Consider the following 12,336-nt stretch of genomic DNA (forward strand, 5'->3'; position numbering starts at 1 on the left):
TTTGGAGGATTCAATTCCTATAGAGAAAATTCCAATCAAGCTCTTTGGAATAAATGATTGGTCTTCTCAAAATCCTATGAAATTCATATGCAATAGGTTAATCCATAGGAATTTTGTATGATTTCTAGCACGTTGTCCAACCTCATGAAAAAAAATCGGTTATGTCTCTCTCTAAGTCATGTGTTTTTTCTACACTATCCAAACCACAATTCCTGTATTTTTACTGTATTTCATAATCCTCTATTTTGCACTTCCTGTTAGAATCCAACGTTTGTTCATTCCTACCTTCCTAAAGCCCTCAGATGTGTGTAAGCCCATGGTTCATCGATCGGAAGTCCTTGTGTTCTCAACTTCTGATTACTTGCTAGCTGCCACCCCTCAAAAGAAAAATACGTACTCTGATGCAGAGCCAAGAACCAACCAGAGTAGATACCATGAAAGAAATGGTATGTGTACAACTATATATGTATATACGCCCTCTATTTTCCTTTTCTGAAACTCATGGTGTAGAATTTGTCAATATCCAGAACTCATCTATCGCTGCGCACTTTTAGTCGGCGGTGTACTGTGGCCCTGTACCTCTCCAAGGCAGTCAGGAACGGACTGATCATTATGCTAGAACATGAAAGGATGGTTCCACATGGCCCTTGAAAACTACGTGAAGTAGTATTTTCTTTTTAAAGCATTAAATATGATGTAGTAAAAAAATACAATCTGTTAGGACAAACATACTGTTACTACTATTCTGGCTCCTATAATTTTCCTTTCAAAAAAAGAAAACGACAAGTATAGTGTTAATGTATTCTCTAATTACTCATCTTGAGTCCCTGACTTCTTAGTTACACTTACTGTGAAGGGAAATTTTCATACGCACACATGATTTATTAAGATCATTTATTTATGTTTAAATTCGTATTTAAGAAATAGGTGAAAAAAATTATAAAACAACCGAGAATAATCAAGATATGGATAAGCATCAAATGAGGGAGATAGATGACTAAGATAAGTTGTATGTGCACAAGTTCATGAGATTTTGCATTTTCCCACTACCTACATCATATCTATCACATATTGAAAAAATTTCTACAGTCTATACGCTGCTGAACAACGAAGAAATTGATCTGAACAAATCGATGAAACGAACCAAGAGTATCTGGGACTGTGGTGTATCACCAGTGCTACTACTACCCCTACCCGAGCTGCCTACGTGTATCTTCCTATGCGAACTCCAGCTCCTCCTCCGGCGAAGCGCCTCCACGTTCTGCCCGTTGAGCTCTGCTAGCTGCCAGGAGTGTCTGCTGATGATGCTCGCTGCACGGGAGTCCTCGAGCAGTATGATCTCGTACCCGTCCCTGAGCGTGTCCATGCCGTCGTCGAGCAGCTGCCAGAACGCGCCGCCGACGAGCGGCCCGCCGTCGGACGCCGAGGCGTAGATGGAATCGAGCACCATGCCCAGGAAGTAGTTCCGCTGCGTCCGGTTCGTGACGCCCTCCCACAGGAACTTGCCGTATTCGGTGACGAGCAGCGGCTTCCCGAGGTACAGCTCCGTGTCCCGGACGTGCGACCGCGTCCAGTTTTTGAAGAAGGCGAACTGCTCGTCGGCGCCGGAGCCCCAGAGCCAGACGTCCGGGTAGAGGTGGATGGTGGCGAAGTCGATGCCCGCCGCGCGGTGCGTCTCGACGTAGTTGGTGCCGTAGTAGATGCCCCAGGGGTTGAGGTCCTTGCTCTCGTGCGCGCCGTCGCCGTAGAAGCCCTCCAGCCCCGCCGTCACCAGGTGCTTGCCGTCTATCGTCTTCACGTACGGCGCCATCTCCTCCACCCAGGCCTGCAGGGACGAAATCAAATCGGAAACGAATCTTACGGTTGGTCATGTGGCTCGTGACAGCAAGAATTCAGCCGGGTTTTTTTTTTGTGGCGATTTAGCTTGGGCTTCGTTGACATGATGCATGTGAGACTAGCAGGATATGGATCGAGGCTGAATAATTCAGCGTGGTACATGAGCAAGCTAACAATGGATGGATCATGGATGGATGGAGGAGGAGATGACCTGCACCATGGCGCCGGTAGGGTCGGCGTCGCATCGCGGCTCGTTCATGAGCTCCCAGCCGAAGATGGCAGGGTCGTCCTTGTACGCCACCCCGGTGATGGTGTTCACGCGTGTCAGCACCGTCTGCGTGCCAACAAGAAAGCTTTGTAGGAGATGGAACTAGCTAGCGGAGAGACAAAAGCTGACATATGCATAGAGACCAGTCAGGAATTGCGTGGCGATGCATACCTTGACGTGGTTCTTGTAGTAGTCCTTGACGACGGTGCTGTTGAAAAAGTCGTCGGCAGTGGCGAGGTCGTGGCCGGCCTCCCTCGCCCATCGGACGTACTGCCGCTTGCCGCCGAAGTCCTCGAAGTTGTTGGTCAGGCAGAGGAGAAGGTAGATGCCGTGCAGCCTCGCTTCGGCGATCACAAAGTCCAGCCCCTGCAAAATCCAAGTTGCTGTTAGCTCGGCGCGTGCGACAAGTCACGCCTATAGTTTGCATTCGTCTGCACGTAAGCGTCGAGGCACGACGGATGGACATGGAGCGCGCGGTCACCTGGAACATGGCCTCGTCGTAGACGCCCGGCGACGACTGCAGCGGGCTGTCGCCGCCGTCGCTGAACGCCCAGGTCCGCGCGAGGTTGAGCCCGTGCGCGGACGCCTGCCGGAACGCCGCCACCACCTTGCCCCTCCGTGACGGGTCCGACGCCATCAGCATCAGCCAGTACGCGTTGAACCCGCTGAAGTAGATGGTACCGCCGCCGTCCACCACGAACTGCGTGCCGTCCACGCGCACGATGCCGCCGTCCGCCGTCCCGTCGGCCTGCACGGCGGAGCCTCCCAGGAAGAGAACGACGACGAGGAGGTTGATCGCGAGAGGCGGCCGTAGCCTCACCATTGCCTCTCCCCTCTGCAGCTAGCCTACTTACTCATGCAGCGGGTTGCCCGTCTGGTGAACCATCGCACGCAAGTTTGCCGCGAACTCGCGCGCCCGTGCGTGCATATTAATAGAGCCCTCCGAAGGTAGCAGAGCCGCAATGCCTGGAACATGCGCCTCAACTTGAACCCGTACGTGTACAATCTGATCGGGATCCATCCATCTTTGTGCAAAGAGAGAGGGAATATTGGAAGTTCCGAGCAAGGTAGCTCGATCGGGTAACGTTCCTCGTGCACGCAGGCCGTTCAAGGTTTCGTGCCGAACGTAGCAACCTGGCTCGTCCCGTACCGTCACGTAACTGCAAAACCTGGACGAATCCGGCCACGAGGCCGTCCGCCGGACGGAAGGAGGCAGCGCGCAAGCGCCACGAAGTCACGCGCCGCGCGGGGGGGAGTGCGTGCGCGTGCGCGTGCCACGGCCAAAACGCACTGGCGTTTCTGCGCGCGCGGGCGGTTGGATCTTTGAAGGAATCCGCGGCCGGCACGAGGGGACCGCACTCCGCAGGCGGCCGAGCAAGGAAGGACCGACCGGTGGAACCCGCGACGTGCGCGATTGAGCGAGGAAATGGTCGGGTCTGGTTGGCCGCGGGCGGCTGTTGGGGCAGGGATCGGATCGGTCCCCGGTGGAGGATGGGGGCGCATTCGTCGCGCGTGATGGCACGAGTGACATGAACAGCACGTCCGGGTCGCGACGCGGCCGGGACAAGCGGTTAAAGCCAAACGTGGCTCGGTCAGGGTGGCCGAGGCCCGCGCGCGCCATCGCGGGTGACAACGTTGGTAATTGATATTCTCTCTGATTGCAAATACAGGTTATTTTAGTCTCCTTAACTATTATCTAAATATAAGTCATTCTCAAACTTCTATACCATTTTTTCTCTTCTTACCATTATTTAATAAATGCTATCACTCTCACAAATGAATGAGTTATCTTTTCCAATACAGAATAAATAAGAAGTAACAAGATCATTTGATCTACTTTCTTAATCTTTGTACATAAATCTAAAACAACCTATATTTACAATTAGAGGGAATACAATGGTTGACATTTCTATTACCTCGTAGGAGGTAAGATAATGGCATCAATTGCTACATTACCTCTAAGAAAACAAATAATACTTTGGCACCTACTATTTATGAAGAAAATTCTCTCTTTCCACATATCTTGTAACCTTGAATTACACTGTACAAAGTTAAACTTTAAAATTTTGAACGTTTTAGAAATATGAATCTCATTGCTGAAAAAATTCAAATATGGTAAGTACTAAATTTAAAATTTGAGACCTTCAAGGAAAAACGTAAGGTTTTAGTACAGGTTTATGATGGAATATTCGAACTAATTTGGGTATTTCAATCATAATAATTTCACACAAAATACTCAAACATTTATTTTTGTGCCAGAATGGTAGGAGTCTACCTTAATATTAAGAAGAGTCAAGGGTCATGATTTATCAGGGAGCACCTAAAAAGAGCTCTTGTGTGCACGAATGATGGGCCCGTTTCGTGTCAGCAAGACGCCAACCGTTGGATCAATCGTCGAGAAACATACAGTACGCTTATCTGTCCCGTGAGACTTTGGCATTCAAACTCAAAAGGGAAATGAACATTCTTTTTTTTTTCAAAAAAAATTGCTGAACCTTTGAATTGGTCCTGGACTCCCGGGTCGCACACCGACAATACACAGCAGCATGTGTACGTGCTCGGTACAGGTGGTACTGGACTACCGGTGGAGCTGCTAATCTCGGCAACGATGCCATGTTGCAGCTCGATCGGTCCAAAAGGGCAGCCAAAATTGGATACCAAAACAGCATGCACGTACTTTGCTACAGACGTGGTGACATCTCATGGAGTCCGGCAGAGGCCAACCGAATCAAGAATTTGTACAGTCAGAGGAGTAGCTTTCGTACCTAGCCTTGATATGTTTTTTTTCTTCCCTTCCCCTAGTTGCTTCTGAACGATATATATACAATGATTATCTAGAGGCCGTGACTACTATGTCACTTGTATTCTCGAAATCGACTGTGATGTCACTGATCAACACTGTAATTTTCCCCGTATAGGACGTCGGTAAATAGTATTGTAAACAGGCAGCACGGCGGAATTGGGTAAGCGGTAACATCGGACAGTAGCAACCGGTTCAATATCGATTAAAGCATTTCAGGGTGGCACTTACCATCTTGTTTTACTTTTTTTTTACTTTCTGAAAGAGGAGCAATAATCGATGCTTAACAATCTTATTACGTTTGCTCGGTCGACATGAAGGTGATAAAGTGAGCTAAAACAACAAGCTTGCTCTGTGAGGATTCTTCGTGCAGCAGCAAAGTAAAAGCCCGCGGAAAGTTACGCCTCGCCGCACAGTCAAAATCTCATCGCTTTCAGCATGCCATGTGCAAAGATTTTTTGAGAGTAACCCTGAAAAGGGCCTGATGATACTCCGCGATAGATGTGAGCTTTGCATAGCAGTAATGGAGATTTGATAAGAAATTAAAGTTGCATAAACTAAAAGTTCCAAAGGTCGAGCTTTGCTATCGATGTCAGGCGCGCGCAATAGCTGGGACAGTGCAGAGATATCCACTTCCTGTAACTGGAAGCTTGTACTCGCAAGTCGCAAGGGAATGCCTGAATGAATGACGCGTCAGGTTTCTTCAGAGTTGCTCCAGACGGGAAGGACGCTTCAGACCTCTGCACGCCATTTGTCCGGGGCTAAATCTTTCCGACCAGCAGATGTGCTGCATGAACACATTGCTGCCGCAGTGGCGGTTTGCCATGGCGGCAAGGAAGCACTTGAAGCTGAGCGTCGTGTCAGTCTTGCGGACAAGTTTGGCACACGAGCGCGTCGTCAGAGACGTCTCCAATCGATCTCTCCGTTCTAACTTGGACAGTTGGACCTCTCGAGTCAGAACACATGCTAGCTCCGGCCACTTCAGACCCGTCTCATTCTGGAAAACTCTCAAGAAATGTATAGAAAAAAGGACACGAATTACTCGAGCTGATTATATAACCATAAATATGCTAGAGCTTGGACCTTAGCAAGTTGGATGATCAGAATGAAGTTAATGCAAATCGCTGTGTTCCCTGGATTCGTCTACGGTCTATCCAATGAAAGAAGAACACCAATGCAAATGTATAAATCGAGCTGAATAAGACACGACGGGCAGAAAACTGACCGGAAAATGATGCGTCGAACTTGATGATAAGCGGTCCCTTTCCAGCTTCACTCAATTTACAAAACTTTCTTTTCAATAATCCGACCGACAACGCACCAAATCAAGGGATCTTTGTCTGAACAACCAGTGAATTAGCAACCTTTTTATTTATCGGATACTGCAGTAAAATTGTTGTAGTGTCTTTTTTTTATCTGAATCCGTTCAAATGCTGTAGGGAAATCCGAAGGGCAAAAAAGAAGAAAAAAAATCGTGCAACAATAACTCAGATCAGCACGAGCCTTGGTTAGTGGAGGTGATTATATCCCTGTTAACTAAGAATTAAACCCCAGATTTGCTTTATGTGTATCTGTCAAGATGTAATTTCTTTTAGTGGTGTTTGATGGAGGTGTTTGTAGTAACTTCATCCATCTTTAAGTCCCGTATCTCCGGTCTTCGATAAGTATTGTGTGAGTATGTATATGTACTAGTGTAAGCATGCAAGTGTGTTTACGAGTTATACTGATGTTTTAAAAAATCAGTATCAGTATATTATTGTATTCCCTATTAATATCCCTTTCACGTAAGTACGTAGCCATTACTCAGAAAGATACATGCAATATGACCAGATATAATAACAATGTGAGTGGCATCAATCGATGATGGGAAAAAAAACTAAAAGGACGGTAAAGATACAAGTAGATCGACTCTGTCTTGCATGTAAAATGTGTTGCATTTTTTTCAGAAATTTTACTATTGGGCTGTCTCTAGGTAGTTGGTTGGGCTGGTCTTTTTTTTCTCGTTTATTTTGGTCCTGGCCCTTTCGTCGTGCTGCAAAAGCAGCAGCCAACTCTAGGGTTGCACAGCGGGGGTCCTCGGGTGGATAAGCATGAGGCTGGCTGGGGAAATTGCGGCGGCGGCGGCGAAACTGCCATGTTCGTTTCCCTCGGGTATGCGGTTCTGGGGTGGATTCGTCGGCCAGGATGTGATGCGTGAGCCTCCCCTTCTTATGTGCTTCCTCCTCTCCTCTAGGATACCCGATTTTAAGTGGATTTCTCACCCTTTCCCTGGTTCCTTTCCGGCCTGTACTGGGGAGATTGAGTCCTGACCTCTTGGGTGCTCGATCTGTTTTCTTGGGGCCGGGAAGAGGAACTTGTTGGTGGCCGGAGCTGCACAGCTGAAGTTCATCCACGCGTGCAGTGGCAGTGTGGAGAGGCTTTGTATCTCCGATCTCCTTCACGCCGTCGGCAACGGTGGGTGCTAGGTTTTCTGGGACAACGGCTTACGAGTCGTGCCTAGCCTCACTTCTTTTCGATTTTGGTCGAATTTCGCTGTGAGTAATCTCCTCCCTTATCCCTCTGTCTGAATTCTACTCTGTGATGATTGGTATAATCTGAGATTGGGCTATTAGTCAAGAACAATAGCAATAGGGGAGAAGCACCTCGCCACTTGAGTTGGTCCATTCTGATCTTTGTGAGATAAATGGAATATTAACTAAGGGTGGCAAGAGGTACTTCTTTACTCTCATAGATGATGCCTCTAGGTTCTGCTATATCTATTTGCTGAAAACAAAAGATAAAGCATTAGAATACTTTAAGGTCTATAAGACCGAGGTGGAAAACCAGCTGGGGAATACAATAAAGAGACTGAGGTCTGACAGAGGCGGAGAATATATTCCCAGGGATTTATCCGAATTCTGTGAAGAAAGTGGCATAATCCATGAATTTACGCCACCATACTCACCGCAGGCCAACGGAGTAGCCGAAAGAAAGAACCGAAAAATTTGTGACTTGGGTAATACCTTGTTACAAAGTTCTGGTATGGCTAACTCATGGTAGGGTGAGGTTGTTCTCACAGTTAACTATGTCCTGAACAGGGTCGCTCCTCTGAATCGCGAGGTAACCCCTTATGAAGGATGGAAGGGGAGAAAACTGAATTTGTCCTTTCTTCGTACATGGGGCTGTTTAGCTAAAGTACATATTCCCCTACCGAAGAAACGGAAATTAGGACCAAAGACTGTGGACTATGTCTTCCTAGGGTATGCACACCAGAGCACAGCCTATAGATTCCTAGTGGTCCATTCTGAGGTTTCTGACATTACCGTTAACTCGATAATGGAGTCTCAGGATGCGATATTCTTTGAGCACATCTTTCCTATATGAGTGAAGGAAATTGTTTCCCATGATCTTTTATTTGATGACCATATTCCTCAAGGTATTGATGATGCGATACCTGATCTAGAACTTAGGAGAAGTAAGAGGCAAAGAACTGGAAAATCATTGGGAGATGATTTTGTCACCTATGTCGTGGATGATGAACCTCGAAACCTTTCAGAGGCATACGCTTCTCCAGAAGCGGAGTACTGGAAGGAAGCAGTCCGTGGTGAGATGGATTTGATTATCACTAACGGGACCTGGGAGTTAGCAGACCTCCCAGTTGGATGCAAGCCGGTCGGCTGCAAATGGATCTTCAAGAGAAAACGCAGACCCGATGGTACTATAGAAAAGTACAAGGCCAGACTAGTGGCTAAGGATTTTACGCAAAAGGAAGGAGAGGACTATTTTGATATGTATTCTCCTGTTGCCAGGTTACCCACTATCCGTGTGCACTTAGCACTGGCAGCCTCGCATAATCTCCTTGTGCATCAGATGGATGTCAAGACCACTTTCCTCAATGGAGAGCTGGATGAGGAGATTTATATGCATCAGCCAGATGGATTTGTGGTAACAGGACAGGAGCGTAAAGTATGCAGGCTAATCAAATCCTTGTATGGTCTCAAACAGGCCCCTAAGCAATGGCATGAAAAGTTTGATACTACACTAACTTCGGTCGGCTTCTATGTTAATGAAGCTGATAAATGCGTGTACTATCGCTATGGTGGGGGTCGAGGTGTTATTTTATGTTTATACGTAGATGACATATTGTTGTTTGGGACAGACCTAGAAATGATTAACCAAACTAAGTCTTTTCTATCTCAGAACTTCGATATGAAGGATTTGGGAGAAGCTGATGTAATTCTAAACATCAAACTCCTAAAGGACGAGAATGGGATAACACTCAGTCAATCCCATTATGTGGAAAAGGTGCTTACACGCTTTGGTATGATAGATTGTAAGCCTGTAGCCACGCCCTATGATCCAAATGCTAAGCTGAAGAAAAAACGTAGGCCATGGAAAAGACCAGTTAAAGTATTCACAAGTGATAAGTTCCCTCATTTACTTGGCCAGTGCAACTAGGCCTGACATCTCATACGCAGTATGCAGGTTGAGTCGTTATACGTCCAACCCAGGAGATGATCATTGGATGGCACTGGAGAGGATACTCAAGTATCTAAAGGGGACAAAGAACCTTGCAATTCACTATTCTGGCCATACTGCAGTCATAGAGGGATTCAGTGATTCAAACTGGATCAGTGACTCGGATGATATGAAGGCTACGAGTGGATATGTTTTCACTCTAGCAGGTGGAGCAGTGTCTTGGAGATCATCTAAACAGACTATCCTTACTCGCTCCACGATGGAGGCTAAGCTAGTAGCGCTAGACTCAGCAACCGTAGAAGCAGAATGGATTAGATAACTCCTTTCTGACATGCCGATATTGGATAAACCAATTCCGGCCGTTCTCATCTACTGCGATAACCAAACCGTTCTGGTTAAGGTGAAGAGTAGAAAGGACAATACGAAGTCTTCGAAGCATATAAAACGGCGACTCAAGTCGCTCAGGCATGCACTAGAGACGGGTATAATCGCTGTGCATTATATTCAGTCTGAAAGGAACCTTGCGGACCCTTTCACCAAAGGAATGGCTAGAACTATCATTCAGGCAGCATCGAGAGGAATGGGATTACTACCCACTGAAAAGATTCATGTCGGCAGTAACCTATCCTAAGAGATCGAAGATCCCGTGAACTAGGCTCTAGGAAAATAAGCTGTGTGGATACAAGAGCAAATTGATCCCATTTGCTGCCTTGCTCTTCTGTAGGAGAGGTTGAGCTTTATGCTCTTAATGAATTTAGTGCCGTATGGCAATAGATGTCGTCCTACAGGACATCTAGGAGAATTCACCTATATGAGTGTGATTGTGTGGTCGCAATTGTAGAGAAGATGGGTACTTCTCTGTGTGGCACTCATGAATTAGATACATGGATATGACCATAAAGTCCAACCCGGGAGCTAAAAGCATGGCAGCCTAGTACAGAGTGTTATGTGGATGGAAGCTCTTACACCAAGACAGAGGATCAAGGTGTATTCCTCCTCTGTCTATTCGAGCCAAAGTCTATATGACTAGGTATTGTGTTCAAACCCGTAAGGTACACTTTACTCAAATCCTGTATATAAAACCAGATATCTCCAACATTAAAATTTGGTGGGGAATGTTGCATTTTTTTTTCAGAAATTTTACTATTGGACTGTCTCCAGGTAGCTGGTTGGGCCGGCCTTTTTCTTCTCGCTTGTTTTGGTCCTGGCCCTTTCGTCGTGCTGCAAAAGCAGCAGCCAGCTCTAGGGTTGCACAACGGGGGTCCTCGGGTGGATAAGCATGAGGCTGGCTGGGGAAATTGCGGCGGCGGCGGCGAAACTGCCATGTCCGTTTCCCTCAGGTATGCGGTTCTGGGGCGGATTCGTCGGCCAGGATGTGCTGCGTGAGCCTCCCCTTCTTATGTGCTTCCTCCTCTCCTCTGGGATACCCGATTTTGAGTGGATTTCTCACCCTTTCCCTAGTTCCTTTCCGGCCTGCACTGGGGAGATTGAGTTCTGACCTCTTGGGTGCTCGATCTGTTTTCTTGGGGCCGGGAAGAGGAACTTGTTGGTGGCCGGAGCTGCACAGCTGAAGTTTATCCACGCGTGCAGTGGCAGTGTGGAGAGGCTTTGTATCTCCGATCTCCTTCACGCCGTCGGCAACGGCGGGTGCTAGGTTTTCTGGGACAGCGGCTTACGAGTCGTGCCTAGCCTCACTTCTTTTCGATTTTGGTCGAATTTCGCTGTGAGTAATCTCCTCCCTTATTCCTCTGTCTGAATTCTGCTCTGTGATGATTGGTATAATCTGAGATTGGGCTATTAGTCAAGAACAATAGCAACAGGGTTGTGGTGCTCTGGATTTTTGAGCTGTTGTGATGCTCTGGACTTGTGGGCTGCTAATAGTATTATGATGTTTGGCCATAACTATACAGAGATGGCAAGCTCTTGTCTTTACTGGATGAATGTGGTGATGGCAATCTTTTGTAGGCTTCACTACCTGTATGCTTTTGTTAGCTCTGTAATTACAAAATTCATTCAGTTAGAAGTCCTCTGTGATTTTGCAGCTCACTGTCTAGTGCTTTATTTTGGTATAATGTCCAAACTCTATTTGCTAGTTGAGATCTTAGCAATAGCCCAATCAATGATGAAATTTGTAGAACAATTTGGGAGCAAGACATTTGAGTCTTGGGGCTAATTGTTATGTGAAAATCTGAGAGCAATTTATTACCTTCTATTATTCTGCTGTCAGTCTTTTGGAATAATTGCTCATATGCTCTGTTCAGCAATTCGACTATTTAAGGTACACATGTTGAATAATGTTGTTACTGTCCCATTTCAGTTGTGCAATTACTTTATTACGTGTATAGATAGCTTGAATTTCTATTATGGTAATTACATCTATGAAATAATTTTTATGCTCTATTTATCGCCTATTTTACAACAAAACACATGACGCGGTGATCAGTAGCCCAAAGCGACAGCTTAATTATGGTTGTTCCAACATGAGGCCTAGCACGGACTACGGTCTTAAACTTCAAATCACGGTAAGCATCAGCGTGATAGTGGTTTGGATGTTATTGTGCTGGTGCAGGTGGCTTATCAGTGTATTTTGTAATTTATTTCTTAGAGGTAGCAAATAGGAATACCTTGACATGACAAAATACGTCAGATTATACATGTTCTACAGTACAACGTACGAACAGTACGCACAAGCTGGTGCGTCAGTGAACGTGCAATTCTGTATATAATATTATAGTGGTGTATCAATATATCAGAGCCGACACACCACACCAACTCGCCATGGGAGTAGAGTAGAGAGCATCCAAGTGTGGCTCTGTTGCCATCTTCTTCCTGCTTCAGTTCTTGTGTACGTAGGGTTCGGATTGGAAGGATCTGTGTTTCACATATTAATCATGCTATCATGTATGATGTGCACCAGGTTTACAAACGGCAGGAGATGGACACTATCATGTAGAGAAGCTTCAGAACGCGAGAG

At 46.4% G+C, this 12,336-nt stretch overlaps 1 protein-coding gene across 1 annotated transcript; it reads right to left on the reverse strand.

Moving 5' to 3' along the window:
- Window positions 1-970: 970 nt before the first annotated feature.
- LOC133913699 (mannan endo-1,4-beta-mannosidase 3-like) lies at window positions 971-3,254 on the reverse strand. Its single transcript, XM_062356918.1, has 4 exons — window positions 2,586-3,254; window positions 2,276-2,470; window positions 2,048-2,170; window positions 971-1,825 (listed from the first exon to the last, which is right to left on the reverse strand). The coding sequence occupies exons 1-4, from the start codon at window positions 2,925-2,927 to the stop codon at window positions 1,091-1,093; spliced, it is 1,395 nt and encodes a 464-aa protein (XP_062212902.1). The 5' UTR covers window positions 2,928-3,254; the 3' UTR covers window positions 971-1,090.
- Between the last annotated feature and the right edge of the window lie 9,082 nt (window positions 3,255-12,336).

Source organism: Phragmites australis, chromosome 3 (genome assembly GCF_958298935.1).
Source record: "Phragmites australis chromosome 3, lpPhrAust1.1, whole genome shotgun sequence".
In the NCBI taxonomy this organism is placed as follows: domain Eukaryota; kingdom Viridiplantae; phylum Streptophyta; class Magnoliopsida; order Poales; family Poaceae; genus Phragmites; species Phragmites australis.